Here is a 16683-nt window from a genome sequence, read left to right as displayed (position 1 = left end):
AAGCAGGAAATAAGGAATTGGCCAACCAAGAAGCTCAGGAAATGCATGCTCTGTGAGTTTGCAGCGCATATTGTAGTACCTTCACATAGATGAGGAAATATTTGATGAAATATCAGTCAGTGGGGTGCAATCCATGGGAGACAGAGCAACCTTTACATAAAGTAATGGATCACTACAGAAGGTGCTTGCAACAAAGACTGCATGTCCTGGATATCCTTGACCCAAGTTAAATAATAGGAATACCGGCACTTAAATCGGGTTTTTATTAAGCACAAGCTAAAAGGAAATTACTCAAAATATAAGTTGGCCACAAGGGAGTAAAAATAACAAAATAATACAGGTTTAAAGATAGACAAGGATTACTTTGGAAAGTGATAAAAGGGGGGAGAAGTGTGGAAGTAAAGATTGTTTTGCCATACCGGCTCGCCCCAGTTCCTCCGTAGGTCCGGATGATCCCATGAATACCAAGGGTCTCTCTCCTGCTGAGATTTATCTGGTAGTTTAGGATAATCACCAAATCTGTCAGAGACAAAATAGGTACATAAGAAGTTTATCAAAGATGAAGAAGAAAATACTTTTACTTGATAAACCAAGGAGAACTTTTAGATATATTTCTGCTATAGTTTGCAAATGCTACTTACCAGTATGCATCTGTTCTTGGCATGTAGGGCTGCTGACATTCATATCTGTGCATAGATCGCCGCCTAGTGTTGGGTCCGGATGATTGCACATTGTTGTCCTGGAAGAGTCTTCGAAGTATCACGAGATAGGTGGCTCCTCCCCTGGACTACAGTGCGCATGGGCATCGCCTCCATCCCCAGATTGTTTTTAGCCATTGGCAGAGATGGAGTGAAGAATGTGAGTGATGGCCATGCTATGAGCATATACATATATACTAAATGAAATACTGCAGCTGCTACAGGCGGCGGGGAGGAGGGTGGGCGATATGAATGTCAGCAGCCCTACATGCCAAGAACAGATGCATACTGGTAAGTAGCATTTGCAGTTCAAGGCATGTGGGCTGCTGAATTCATATCTGTGCATAGAATACATAGCAGTCCCTCCATTAACGGCGGCCGCCCGTGCCAGCTGCAGCAGTCTGAAAAAGTGTTTTTAGAACAGCCTGACCAACAGCTGCCTGCTGTTTGGAATGCACGTCTACGCAGTAGTGCTTAGTGAAAGTATGTGTGGTAGACCATGTGGCTGCTCTACAGATATCTTCTAAGGGAATGTTACCTAGGAAAGCCATAGAGGCCCCCCAACTTCCTGGTGGAGTGGGCCCTCGGTGGGATAGTGAGAGTGCGCTTAGCTTTCGCGTAACAGATCTGAATGCATTTCACTATCCACCTAGCGATCCCAGCTTTGGAGATAGCGTTTCCCTTGTGGTGTGTGGCAAAAGCAACAAATAGCTGCTTGGTTTTGCGAAAATCTTTTGTCCTGTCTACATAGTACATCAAAGCCCTCTTAACATCAAGGGTGTGGAGCATGCGCTCCGCCAGCGTCTCTGGGTTTTGGAAGAACACCGGCAATTCAATTGTCTGGTTTATGTGGAATTGTGATGCCACTTTGGGTAGGAATTTAGGGTTAGTGCGGAGCACCACCCTGTTAGCATGTACCTGGAAGAAAGGTTCTTGGATGGTGAGCGCCTGCAGCTCGCTAACCCTCCGCAGCGATGTAATCGCTACTAAGAACGCAACCTTCCAAGTTAGAAACTGAAGCTCACAAGAGTGCAGTGGCTCAAAGGGAGGACCCATCAGCCTTGTAAGAACCACATTGAGGTTCCATTCTGGAGCTGGTGGGGTCCTTGGTGGAATGACCCTTTTGAGTCCTTCCAGAAAGGCCTTGATAGCAGGGACCTTAAAGAGTGACAGATGTTGTCTATTCTGGAGGTATGCTGCCATAGCAGACAGGTGAATGCGGATGGAAGAGTACGCCAGATTACATCGATACAAGTGGAACAGGTAACATATGATGTTTTGGATGGAAGCATCTAGCGGGTCAATATCGTGGTTAACACAGTAGATGACAAACCTCTTCCATTTAGCCGCATAACAAGCTCTAGTAGTGGGCTTCCGAGCCTCCCGAATGATGTTCATGCAATCGGGAGGAAGATTGAGGTAGCCAAACTCTAGGACTTCAGGAGCCAGATCGCCAGGTTGAGCTGTTGCGGGTCTGGGTGCTGAATGTCGCCATGGCTCTGCGTCAGAAGGCTGGGAGTGAGATGAAGCCTTTGATGCGGTACCACGGAGAGTTCCAGAAACGTGGTGTACCATGGTTGGCGAGCCCACGTAGGAGCAACCAGGATGAGAGTCATCGAGTGCTGCCTGAGCTTGCGTGCCACCAGCGGTATCAGAGGTGCTGGGGGAAAAGCGTACGCAAATCTGCCTGACCAGTTCATCCACATCGCATTGCCCTGTGATTGCGGGTGTGGGAATCTGGCGGCGAAGCTTCAGCATTTTGAGTTCTCCTTTGTGGCGAACAGGTCTATCTCCGGATGACCCCACTTTTGGAAGTACGGTTGGAGTACTGATGAATGTATCTCCCACTCGTGCATTTGATGGCTGTGCCTGCTGAGCAGATCCGCCATCTGATTGTCCTTGCCCGGGAGATGCTCTGCCATGAGGAAGATGTTCCTCTGAATGGCCCACTTCCACATGCTCTGAGCCAGATGAGACAGCTGTGGAGAGTGTGTGCCTCCCTGCTTCTGGATGTAGTACATGGCCGTCATGTTGTCCGTCCGGATCAACACGACCTTGTTGCACAGATGTACTTTGAACGCCTTTAAGGCCATGAAGACTGCCATCAGTTCCAACACATTGATGTGCATCTTCCTTTGCTGTAGTGTCCATAGTCCCTGCACCGTGTACTGGAGTACATGCGCTCCCCATCCCTGGAGAGAGGCGTCCGTCGTCAGGACAATCTGTGGCACAGGCTCCTGGAAAGGTCGGCCCTTGCAAAGGTTTTGTGGATTCCACCAATGCAGAGAGTTGTACGCCCGACCGCTCACCAACACTAGGTCTGTCAGTTGCCCATGAGCCTGAGTCCACTGACGTGCAAGGCACTCCTGAAGCGGACGCATATGTAGTCTCGCGTGCGGGACGATGGAGATGCAGGAGGCCATCATGCCAATCAACTGCATGAACACCTTCGCTGGAAGCGAGTGCTGAGGTCTGAATCGTTGGATCAGAGTCTGGATGCTGGCGATTCTCACTGAATTTGGCTGCGCAGTGGCTGCCAGCGTGTCTATCGTCGCGCCCAGATACTGCCGTACATGGGCGGGCTGGAGATGAGATTTTGGATAGTTCAGCGAGAATCTCAGATCGTGCAGGAGATGAATAGTGCGTGACACGTGGTCTGCGCACTGCTGTTCTGTCCTTGCCTGAATGAGCCAGTCGTCCAGATAAGGATAGACGTGGACGTTTTGGCGTCGCAGATGCGCCGCCACAGTCGCCAGGCACTTTGTAAAGACTCTTGGCGCTGTGGTGACCCCGAACGGCAGAACCCTGAACTGGTAGTGCTGGTCTAGGATTGTGAATCTGAGATACTTCCTGTGGGAAGGATGCAGGGGGATATGAAAGTATGCATCCTTTAGGTCCAGTGTGGCCAGGAAGTCCCCCTGTTGAAGCAGAGGGAGAACCTGCTGCAACGTGAGCATATGGAAGTGCTCCGAGAGGATGTACCAGTTTAGGGGCCTGAGGTCCAGGATTGGCCTGAGGGATCCGTCCTTTTTGGGGATCAGGAAATACAGGGAGTAAACCCCTGTTCCCCGCTCCTGGAATGGAACGAGCTCTATCGCCCCTTTTTGCAGCATGACCAGAACTTCTTGCTGCAACAAGGTCAAGTGCTCGTCTGACATAGGACGGCTCCTTGGGGGTATGTCCGGTGGAATGGACGTAAGCTCTAGACAGTACCCGTACTGGATAAGAGACCTCACCCACCTGTCCGTGGTGATGGACTTCCACGCCGGCAGGAACTGCTGGAGTCTCCCCCCGACCGGTGTTGTATGGTCGGGGGGCAGTGACAAGACGTCACTGTTGGTGGTGGTGGTGGACCTGGAGCTATTGTTTCCACGTCCCCTGCCCTAGAAGTTATTGCCTCTGTAACCACCTCTACCTTTGTTGTTGTACGAGGTCTGGGTGTTATTCTTGTAATATTGTGTGGACTGCGAAGCCTGACCCCTTGAGGTGCCTCTGGAAGTGGAGCGGCGAAAGGAACCACCCCGAAACTGCTGACTTTGTAAGGCCCCCCATAGACTTGGCAGTTTCAGTATCTTTTTTCATTTTTTCCAGGGTCGCGTCCACCTCAGGGCCAAACAGGTGGTCTGGGTTAACTGTTTGATTAAGTATTGTAGTTTGGATGTCAGGTTTGAACCCTGAAATTCTAAGCCAGGCATGGCGTCTAAGCAACACACTGGTATTGATAGCCCTGGAAGCTGTTTCTGCCACATCTAGTGCACATTTGATGGATGCATTCGTAATGAGCTTTCCCTCTTGAATCAGCATCTCTCCTGCCTCTTTGTATTGGTCAGGCAAGTGTTGGAGTATGGCCTCTAAGGTGTCATAATGGGCCCTATCATAACGTGCAAGTAGGGCTTGTGTGTTAGATATTCTCCAGATATTAGCTGCCTGCGCAGCAATCCGTTTGCCTGAGGCCTCGAAGATCTTGGACTCTTTGTCTGGGGGAGGAGCGTCACCAGTAGTTTGGGAGTTCGCCCTCTTCCGAGCGTTGGAAACGACCAAAGAGTCCAATGGCAAGTGTCCCTTGATATATGTAGGATCCGTGGGCGCTGCCTTATATTTCCTGTCGATGCGAGGGTTGACCACACGCGCCCGGGTGGGCTCCTTGAAGACCTCCGCTGCATGTTTAAGCACTCCTTTAAGCATCGGCAGAGTCTTGACCGACTTTTCAGCTACAGAAAAAGTGTTGAACAAGAAGTCCACATCCACGGGGTCCGAGTGCAGCTCGACGTCGTGGTTAGCCGCAGCTCTCTCGATCAGGGCGTTAAAGGCCGCCGAGTCCTCAGTCGGGGACGTTTTTGCCGCAAAAAGTTGCGCGTCCTGGCCCGACTGCGGGTCGTCTGGGTCGCCTCCGGCTGACCAAGGTTCGTGCTCCTCCTCCGGATCCGAGTACGCCGGATAGGTGTACTCGGCGTCTTCCTCGTCCGCATCGCCTGTGGCGGAATGCGTTGGCGAGTGTCCTAGGACCTGAGGGGACACAGGGTCCACCGGTGCCGAAGAGTCCGCAGAGTCCCTTTTGTTTTTGAGAGGGATCTTAAAATGTTCCAACGCCGGCTCCGTCGTGATCTTCCTCTTGAGGAGAGACAGTTTCCCGGTGTTGGCGTCGATGATTACCTCACGACGTTCCTCTTCAGCAAGCGGTTGGAGCCGAAGCTTCGACACCACCAAGGCAGCTTTCGAGGGTCCGCCTTGCTTCGGCGCGAAGGCCTTCGGTGCCGACTTGGGAGGAAGGGTGAAACGGATAGGCGTTTGCTCCTTCGCAGGCTTAGGCGTGAGCTTAGGCGTCACAGTGCCCTGAGCGGGAACCACACTGACTTTCCGGATCCGCTGCAGGGATTCCGCTACCTTCTTCGTCAAGGCCGGAGAGGGCTCGACCAACTTCTCGGCGTCGAGAGCCTGACCACCCGCAGGCACCTTCTTCGGGGCCGACGCCCCATGCTTATGTGCGTCGTCGCCCTGACGCTTCTTCGGAGCCGTCTTCGGGTCCACAACCCCTTTCGGAGCCGACGCAGCCGCGTCGGACGATTTCGCCTTCGGCACCGACCCCGAGGGCTTCGGGTCGGCCATCTTGGCGTGGCTCTTCGAGTCGGCCATTTTGGTTTTCTTGGAAGTTGACGCCTCCAGAACCTTCTGCACCAGCGCAACTTTCACTTTCGGTTTCGCATCCGAGGGTGCGTGACCAGGTGGCTTCACTTTCGTTTTCCTCAACGTAAGTGTTGACTCACAAATGTCCGTGACCGGGCCCGGAGGCGGGGACGCAGGACTTATAATTAGATCTTGGGTAAGGCCCGAAGGCGATCCCTCGACCTGGGCCGTATGAAGGGAATAACCCCTGAGTCTGGTTGGGGGTGCTCCTCCTCCGAGCTATCCCCCATAGTGGCAAAAGCCTGATCGTCGTCCCCTACCTCGTCGGTGACTTCGTCAAAGTTCTCCTCACCCGCGTCTTAGGTCTCACCCTCGGACGCGGGACTAGAGCCCGAACCATGTCAGTCGTCGTCTTCCTCGACAGATTCCTGGAATATGTCGTCAGGTGGGGGCGCCGTAGTCGATAACCTAGCCTGGAGCCTATGGGCCCGACGATTCTTCAAAGTCTTCTTGCACCGGAATTTGGAACACGCCATGCAGCTGTCTTCGTGGTGATCCGGTGACAAGCAAGTATTGCACACAGGGTGCACGTCGAGGTGTGAATATTTGGAGTTACACACCGGGCACTTCTTAAACGGAGTTCGCTCCATAGCAAACGCGTAGTGTAGGCCCGTCCGCGCCGAAAGCACGTGGAAGGGCAGCAAGAGATCGGAGCTGAGAGTCAGAAAGAAAACGCGTACGCAACTATACCGACACCCAGCCTAGAGACCTTTTGGTCTCGATCAGAAGTTGAACAACTATCGGTCCCGACAGAGGGAACCGAAACACATCCGAACCCCAATGGCGGAAAAAAACAATCTGGGGATGGAGGCGATGCCCATGCGCACTGTAGTCCAGGGGAGGAGCCACCTATCTCGTGATACTTCGAAGACTCTTCCAGGACAACAATGTGCAATCATCCGGACCCAACACTAGGCGGCGATCTATGCACAGATATGAATTCAGCAGCCCACATGCCTCGAACACTGTTAGTTACACAACCTCTATTGAAAATAACAAGTCAAAACCAAATGTTAACTGCTCACCTGGCCTGATTGTTGAGGACGCTGTTTGGAGCTGCTGGCGTGGAGGACGCTACCTGTTTGTCTGTGTCCACAACTCGCAGCACCCGCTTCGACTGCCTGGATGCGGGGAGGTGTATCCCACTGCTGATTGGGCTGTGTTAGTGCCTGGGACCACGGAGTGAGAGCGAGCGGGCTAGCGAACGCCGCAGGGACTCAGTTGTCCAGCAAGGCTACAACACCTGGTCTGTGTTGCTTGCTCAGCCCCGCCCACCGGCCACCACGGTTTAAAATCTCTCAATCTTCCCATCTAAAGCGGGAACTGCTCACCTGGCCTGATTGTAGAGGACGCTGTTTGGACCTGCTGGCGTGAAGGACGCCAACTGTTTCTTTGTGTCCACAACTCGCAGCACCCGCTGCGCAGGTGCCGCTTCGACTGGCTGGATGCGGGGAGGTGTATCCCGCTGCTGATTGGGCTATGTTAGTGCCTAGGACCACGGAGTGAGAGCGAGCGGGCTAGCGAACTCCGCAGGGACTCAGTTGTCCAGGAGTCCCTGCGAGGCTACAATACCTGGTCTGCGTTGCTTGCTCGCCCACTGGCCACCATGAGGGTTATTTAATCAACACCGAATCCCGCTGCGCAGGAGCGCCCTCAGAGACCGCAGGAGACTGGGCTGGGCACCCCCTTATCGACGAACAATCCAGGACAAATATTCCACGCTCAATACTGTAGTAAGCTGGTCTATTCAAAACGCCCATCTTGGGTCGCTAAATGTGCACACCTATTGACCTAGTCTAGATAACGTTGTTAGTGTGGTTTAACTAGGCCGTCAAAAGAGTCTAGTAACCATCAAGATGTCGTCACACCTTAAGGACAGGTCTTTACTAGCAGGAGGAGCTAATCAAGGTACACTTGATAACTACGTTATTAGGGCCACCACAGGAACAGATAGGGAAATTGCCCTTGCAGAGCGACGAGCTGAGAGACGACGCTCGATTGAATTTATCAAGAATAAGCGAACTTCTTTGGGCCCGCAACAGCTAGAGTTTTCACCACTTGCCATTACTCATTGTGAAAATGAGGGCTCGAAGGCATCCTTTAATAATAGTATCCCACTACTTTTGCAGGATTGCACTCCTCCACTAGTGGCAACTAATGATTCGATCACAAAGGATGTGGCTTCTCATTGTAATTTGACACCGGAGGTAGTAGTCCTACCGAATACCTCATCACCACGAGTAGATCCAGTCCATAAATCAAAGGAAAAGCTCCTAAAAGCCCTCGAGCCCAAGGTCCACCCCCGAAAAAAAGGAGGAAGAGGGGGAGTGTTCTTCAGAAAAACAAGATTACTCATACTAACGCTGGGCACTCCAAAAGTTCCTCACCTAATGTGCCTATAATATCCCCAATAGCTATCCAGTTACAACTCCCAAAAAAAGATTTATCTAGTACTGATCTAATGGGTAGCATGGAAAAATTAATGAGATGACTTGTATTGCCCTTAGTAGAGAGGCTAAAAAGAATAGCCCATCAATTGGGGAATTTAGAACAGGCTATCAGGGAAATCGAAGGGGCACTGAAGGACTCAAAGTCAACACCAGTGTTCCAAACCCCTGTACCACCCCCACCTACCATCACCCAAAAAGGTATAAAAACTATAAATTTGGCTAAACCAAAACCTTTAAAATCATTGCCCCCCAAAGCAGTAGGGGCAAATACTAAAAATAAAGAAAAGGAGGCACAGGAAGGTGGTAAACTGAATTCCCTAGGAATTACCCCTAAATCTAATGGCCAGATAAATAATGCTAGGGTACTTCCACCTAAGAGGCACAGAGTAGAACTGCCCCCGGAAGCAGTTCCGTTTGTGGTGGTTCTTACAGGAGTGCCAGTTTTAGAGGAGGGTAGTAGAGAAGACCAGCGCCAACTGAAAAACAAAGTTATATTTTGGCTTAGACAGAACTGTCCATTACCACCAAACATAAATGGAGAAGTGCTTCATGTAAGGCGTCTCCCCTGGCAGGGACAAAGAATAAAGGATATAATGGGTGACATTATTATTATAAAATTTAGAGATGAGAGAGCAGTCAGACACATTGTAAATTGGTTCCCTCAGAATGGTAGTAACTCAATCTCTGTATGCGACCTGACTTACTTTTACCCCAGAGGTTTAGTGGATCCGGTACCCAATTTTAGACTAAAGCTCCAGTACCCGAGGAACCATGCTGGGCCCCCACCTCGATACCAGAACGCTGGATTTGGGCTACCATATCAAAATCAGGAAGGTCGCCCCAGGCCATTTTTTCACCACCAGGATGATCGCTCCATCCCAGTTTACAACCGCTATGCGGCTTTAGCGGGCATGGAGGGAGTTGACTGACTCCCTTCTGGGGGAACAGCAAATGAAGATGCTGCTGCTCCACAAAAGGTGTCCCCCTTGAACATAGAACCAATTTTTAATGGTAATGTATATGTCTCCCACCCAAAGCATATATGCTCTCAGGACAAAGTGACTGACCCTGTGGCCGCGGATGATGGGCAAACTGAATCCGCACAATGCATCGGAATAGGAGGTAAAATAGGGGAGGCAGATGATGATGTGGTGAGAATAGTGTCCTGGAACATAGCCGGTTTGGCATCTAAATTTAAACATTTAGAATGGTGCCAATATATAAGCAGGTTTCATATAATCTGCTTTCAAGAAACATGGGTGGTTGACAATAGCTCCTTACACATCCAAGGGTATAAAAGTTTTTTTGTCCCCGCAAAGAAATCCAGATCAGGCAGGGCCAGGGGAGGGTTGTCCTTATATGTAGACTTGAACCTCCAGGGAACATGGTCGACCTTAAATTGAAACTCTCATGACATTCAAGAGGCACAGTTCAATGGTAAAGGATTAAAATTGACCATGTTCAACGTTTATAATAATGTAGCAGGAGGAGGTTGTAGCGAACTGATAAGTGAGCTAGAGCGTAGAATGTGCAAGGACACTGCTGGGGGGATGGGGACCCATGTTCAAAACTTTCTGGTCATGGGGGACTTTAACTGTCACCTCTGTCCGGCTCACTTCCCAATAGATGAGGCCTGGTCGCGTTGTCGGATGTATGACGTTACAACGCATACTTTTACTCCGCATACCATTACAACGCGGTATTCACAACGCATACCATTACAACGCATAGCGCTTTGGGGTGCTGGATAGTGGTAAGTATAATTTACTATTCTAACTCCAGTCCCCGTGGAACCTAGGGAAGGTGTTGGATAGTAAATTAAACTTACCTCTTATCCTAGAGCGCCCCCCAGCGCAATGCGTTGTAATGGTATGCGTTGTAATGCCTGCGTTGTAGTGGTAGTGCGTTGTAAAAAATGCGTTGTAACAGGTGCATACCCGCGTTGTCCAGTGAATAATGGGGCTCATTTTGAGCATTCAGTGGAGGGTAACGCTCTAACTAAATTTTTGCACAACCAGGACCTGGTTCACACTATGGATATGGTTGATATAGTGCAGGCTGGTACCCTCCCACCAACATTTAAGGGGAGAGGATGCTCATCATATATTGATTATATTTTAGCTTCTAAGGGTTTTAAAAACAGAATCACTAGAGTCGGGATTGATTGGAACCCGTTTAGTGATCATACCTCCCTAGTATTAGATGTATCTTATCGGGCATGCCCCAGAGGGAGGAAGCCTGGCGCGACAATTGAGAGGGTCACTGATCAGGGCAGACGCCTTCGGTGGTCTAAAATAGATGGAGATAGATTCTACAGATCCTTGATGGAGAGTGGGAAAACAGCTATCGAGGCATGCTTAGATTTGACAGTAGAGGACCGCGGCTACTTCAAGCATTTGAACAGATTGCTGGGTTGGTAGATGGTTTGTTAAAAACCAGTGTCCAAGAAAAAAGAATTTGCCACCACCCACGCTGGTTTGATCGAGACTGTTCCAAGGCCCTGAGGGACCTTAAAAATAGTATAAAAAAAAGAGGCCAAGGGACGCCCTACAAGTTACTGTATGGAGGAAAAAATACAAGAGCGAGCTGAGAAGGAGGAAATTAGCTCTTCAGTCAGAAGGATGGGCAGATTTAAGAGAGGCAGGGGAAAAGAGGGATATGTCGGAATTCTGGAGAATTATCAACAGACCTACATTCCAGGATGACAAAGCCCCTGAAATAGGAACAAATATTATGCCTGAAATGTGGGTGACTCACTATAGGGGATTATATAATCACGAAGCGGGAACATTTGATGAGCAGGTAGGGAATGTTGACCAGGGCCAGCCCGTAGTTTTCTCAATTAAGGAAATCAAGGTCGGGATTGAGGGTCTGACAAAAAATTAAGCCCCTGGCCCAGACGGTATCCTGCCAGATATGTTCCTAAGCTGTGTGGAATTGTGGGCCCCCATAATGACCAGGGTTATAAACACAGCAATTCGCTGGGGATTACCACAGTCCTGGTCCACAGCAATTATTGTCCCTATTTTTAAAAAGGGTAACAGGGATGACCCCCAGTGCTACCGACCGATCTCATTGATCGATGTATCTGCCAAAATCTTGGGTAGGGGGATATTAAACCGGCTGATTGAGTGGACGGAGGCTAATAATATTATCTCAGACACTCAGTACGGTTTTAGGATGGGCCGGTCTACGAACGACCAATGCTTGAATCTCTATATGTTAGCAGCTAAATACACCAAAGCTAGTAATGAATCTATCTATATAGGGTTCATGGATCTGGCAGCTGCCTTTGATCATGTAAATAGGGATAAGCTTTGGGACATGATGACCAGAATGGGGATTGAGGTCGGTCTTATTAACATCTTAAGAGAGCTGCACAGTAGTACCTCAGCACAAGTTCGATATAACATGGAGGTTGGATGCACTGACTCATTCCCCTGTAGAAGTGGGGTACGCCAAGGATGCATCCTGGCGCCTTTTTGGATTGTCACTTTATATTAATAATTTGGAGCAGCCCCTCCTACAGTTGGGTTCTGATTGCCCACGAGTAGGGTCGCATCATGTCCCTGTGTTACTTTACGCAGATGACGCGGTCCTCCTCGCATGCACACCAAAGACTCTACAGATCTTAATTGATGGCTTTGTATCTTTTATGTGCTCATTAGACATGTCTGTTAATTTGGGTAAATCCTATGCGTTGGCAGCCGGCAACAAACCCTGCACTAAATGTACCTTCACGATAGGGAGCCATAAAATTGAGAAAGTTAAATTATTTACGTATCTAGGCTTACTATTTGATGGGTCACTAAAATGTAATTGCTTGGTTGAGGAACGTTGCCATAAGATGAAAGTTACCAACGGTGCAATTGCAGGTTATGGACGTAGGCTGGGGAGATGGTGCCCACCTGTATAACTCTATGTGTTGTTCTAAAGTCATTTATGGGGCAGAGGTATGGGGCTTTGTGAATATATGACAACTGCAATGGGAGGAGAATAAACATTTACGATCCGTTCTGAAAGGTCCACAAAGTCTGGCGGCAGTAATTGCACATAGGGAGTTAGGGATACCCTACCTTGAAGATCTGTGAAGGTCAGGCCAATTCTATCGTGGCTAAAAATCTGGGTTAACCCAGAGGAGACCTTAAGTAGGGAAATCCTGAAGGACTGCCTGGGTAGAGACAAATGGATGCGAATCCCATGGCTCAGTTACGTTAAAATCGAACTTGAAACCCTGGGCTTCGGGAATCTCTTTGTTGACCCGGTAACGATTATCCCCCAGCATAAAACGATTGTTAAAAAGGTGTTTTTGGCACACAAAGTCACACAGAGAATAGAGTTAGAAAGGGCTAAAACCACTGTGTGTGCGTATAACCTTATTAAGATCACAGAGGGAATGGAGCCATATCTATACCTAATGCATAATGCTCAGGACAGGTTTTTAATGTGCCGTTTTAGGCTCAATTTATTACAGTATTTATTGGCATCACCATTAGGGTTTGCAACTACAATTGAGCAGAAGGGAACCTGCGGCTGCGACAATAGGTCTCCGCAGGATTCCCTTCATTTTGTATTGTTATGTTCATTTTATTCAATGCCTAGGCGTAGATTCTTGGTTGATATTTTAAAACAAGCTAACTTGAAATGTGCTCAAGAGGCCTTGGTCTATCTACAACAAGCAACTGACCCTCTCACACTGTGTTGTATTATCAATTTTTTAAAAGTGGCGGTTCGATTAAGGGCAACCGGGGGGAGGGGGGGGGGGACTGTAAGTTTTTAGTGATAGGCCCTAATGTCTACAAATGCTAATTTTAAACTCAGTGAATTTGATTGTATTAATATCGGGATTCATGTGTTAATTTAATTGTTTTTTTAAAAATATTGTATATTTGTGCTTTTATGGTGATTTTTAATCATCGAATAAAGAATCCAGATGAAAATGTTAATACAAAAAAAAAGAGAAAACTCCAACATTAGACATGTAACTAATATTTATTTATAATTTTCAGGGAAGAATATCTAGTGTATATTTGAGGCGTACTCACAGGACTCGCAGCTGCAGAGTGCTGGGTAAAGCAGCTATCGGGCTCACTTAAGAAGTAACCCTTTTGAGGTCCTCTTTATTAAATCCCCTCTACCCTGCCTCGGCCGCTTGCATCCTCATGGCCAGCCCCAATGACTGAGTCTCTTGGGAACAAGTCTGGCCAATCTACACGAAAGTTGCCCACCTCCTAGAATGCTTGGCTATTCCATGGGAAGTGAACACTTCTAATTACTCCCAGTACCCCTGAGGCACTTGCACTAGCTCTAATGTGAACTACCAAAACGGTGCGCAAAGCTTTTTAGATTCACACCCTCATACTTCAAACAAAGATTCAAAACTCATCATCTTCATGCAGTGAATACTTAATCAAATCGAAGACACTGAAAATCCTCATTCCATTTCACTTACATTAGTAACAGATGAGCGGTCATAGTTTTAGAGGCAAAATTCAGAAGGTAATGTGAATAAAATTCAGCCATACCTATAAATGACCTAGGTTTAGCTGAGCTTTTCTTTCATTTGCCTCCTCGAACGCCATTACCAATTTTTAGGTCTCGCCTTTTAGCGCGCATGCGCTGCTTAGGAAAAAATACTTTTAGCCATCGATTCAGTTTGTGTCCCAAAAACGTGCCCGCGTTGCATGGCTTTCAATGGCAACACGTGCACGTTTGGAAATTCCCTTGCGGGAGCGAGCTTTGACACCATATGTTTGTAATTAACTTGCAAACACATGGTGCCCCTGGCTCGCTCCCGCAAGGGAAACGCTTTGTGTGCTCTGGGCCACACTCCTCCACCTTTAGCGCAAGGCTTGTTTATTTAACACCTGTATGAAAGCCTTATTTAAAAGCTTTGCCCTGCAGGCACAAGTGGCTATGCTCCATTTGCCCACTAGATGACACTCCTGAGCTGAAGATGGACCACATCCAGCTGCTCTCGCTCTTTGCGCCTGTATTGGTCTTATAATCCAATGCAGTGAGACGGGGGCTAGCGCTGGCTCCGCTGGTGAAGGTTTGATGATCTATTGATAACGTAATGCCACTGCAACCACTGCAGGCCAAGTGCATCCCCTGGCAGGAAGCACAAGCAGCTCCGCTGTGTTCACCGCTCTTAGGAAATTCTGTTTACGGGTCTGCGTTAGAGAAAGATCCATGGGAGCCTCTTCTCAGTCGAGCTGGGTTCTGTTGGGGGTGCCGTGTCCTTATATATTTATCCAGAGCAGCTGTAGGGGAGAGACTGCTCGTGTTCAGAAATAATGCATTGTAATGCAGCATGGATCGAAGCAACTTCATTAGTACTGTTTTTATTAAGTATAAACAGACCGCTCCTGCCCCTCACAGAATTATTGATTTATTTTGGATCTATGGTATTGTCATCAATACAGGCATTATAAAATAGGATGCCTGTATGCCTCTTACCGGTGACTTACAACCACACAGCAAAGTGTTTATATGCATCACAGCATTTTGTGAAATAGTGACCAACAATCCACCAGATATTTAACAAACATTTGCAATGCAATAGGTCTCGCTTTTACGCAAGTTTGAGCTATTGCCATTGTAAATGACATTGCTTTTTATTTGTGTTGTTTTTAAAAACAAATAAAAGGCATTGTTATTTACAATGCCAATAGCTTAAACTCTCGCAAATGTGAGGCATGTGTTTGAACTATTAACACCCAATTTGTGATGATCTTTGAAATCTCTGAGCAGCAGAATTTGGTATTAGATGGCAGAGACCCCGTGCGCCCTGAACTTGAGACATTTCATACATTTTTGGAGAAATTTCAACAAATCTCTGTTTTCAGATCTGGAATGTTCATGCAAAAATGTACCATGCCACCAATAGATAATTTTATCTCCTGTTTTAATCTGATCCTTTGCAGTTCTTCCAAATTTTCTTTAACTGTCCTTTTGTAAAGACAGTATTTACATCACCATAAAAATCTTCTATTTTGCTTTATCTTTCAAACAATTTGGTGTACCAAGCCTCTTGATTTAGCTATTCGTCTTTAAACTCAATCCCAAAAACACTGCAAATTCCCTTAATACTTGCAGTCTGGTAACCTCAAAGCATACACCCAGAATGTGTTACTTCCCATAGGGATCCAAGTATTATTCAACTGCTTCCGGTCCCAACAACCTAAAATGTGTGCACCAATTAGGACAACAAATATAACCTTCTCCCACTCGGTCTCTGGTGGCAGGTTAGGTTGCAGAGATTTGGAGGCAAAGATGCACAATCATTTACCATTTCACTTGCATGTGTACCATCAAACAATTCTGCAAATACATCTACTTCTTCAATAGTATTAGACTCATTGAGTGGTAAAATCTCAAATGGTAACTTCCCTTGTGGTCATGATACACTCAGGAGAGGTACTCTTGAATCTTTGTTAGACTGAGGGCTAATGCTTGCTTGTCACTGCTAAGAATTACTACCAACCACACAATAAGTCAATAAGTTGTTTTCAAATCCATTATCTATTAGTATGTCATACACATGGAAAGTATACTGTGCTTATGCGCATTACATTCCAGTAGGCAGGATTTTTTTTTTATATATATAATCATGCTACATGGTTTCTCTTCCACGGTAATGACACTTCAATGCCTACCACTTATCTTCATAGTTGGTACATTACAGACACCTATATACTTGTATCCGTTTCCTCACCAACCATTCTACCCACTTTTTGCTTCCTATCTCAGTTTTTCTCCACGTTTTTGCCCATCTGCCTCACAATTCTGATTGGCTTAATGCTGCAGCTGCCTGCAGTGGAACTGGATCCTGCAATGGAACTAGATCGACCTTGACTCAGTAATCTTCTTACATTTCTATAAAGTTAGTGTGCTTTACAGTTCGATGCCCAGTTGCCTTACTCTAGAACAGAGGTTTTCAAACTGTGGGGCGCGCCAATTGGGGGGGTTGCAAATACCTCTGGAAGTACTTATTAATATAGATGGCCTGGACGAGTAACTGTTTATTTTGCGCATTTCCTATGCCTTCATTTTCGTGCAGTGTTGAAAAAAAACTGCAATCTGTGCCATGGTTTTCATAGTGAAAGACTTGACAAAAAAAAAGACCCAAATATTCTGGTGACTGCATATAATAAAAATAAATGCAAGTTAAACTAATCAGTGGGAAAAATTAGTCTTTTACGTTATGAAACCTCAGTTGGTTATTTTGATCACTGCAGATGCCAGTATGTGTGATCATAGAGCCAAAAAACGAAATCCTTATTGGTGCATTAAGAACAGTATATTTATAGTACTGAGAGGTCCCACCTTGTAACAAAAAAGCACTTTGA

The 16683-nt window shown here is 47.3% G+C and overlaps 1 protein-coding gene across 1 annotated transcript in view; it reads right to left on the bottom strand.

The window, feature by feature from the left end:
- The window catches only part of NDUFB8 (NADH:ubiquinone oxidoreductase subunit B8), a 94560-nt gene that overhangs the window by 47388 nt on the left and 30489 nt on the right, over positions 1-16683 (bottom strand). The window contains exon 3 of the mRNA XM_086922249.1: positions 420-519. Coding sequence (XP_086778375.1) covers positions 420-519 — 100 coding nt within the window. The remainder of the gene's footprint in view (positions 1-419; positions 520-16683) is intronic.

Source organism: Lissotriton vulgaris, chromosome 5 (genome assembly GCF_964263255.1).
Source record: "Lissotriton vulgaris chromosome 5, aLisVul1.2, whole genome shotgun sequence".
In the NCBI taxonomy this organism is placed as follows: Eukaryota; Metazoa; Chordata; class Amphibia; order Caudata; family Salamandridae; genus Lissotriton; species Lissotriton vulgaris.
The sequence above is the reverse complement of the archived record's forward strand: the minus strand, read 5'-3'. Positions and strand labels throughout refer to the sequence as shown.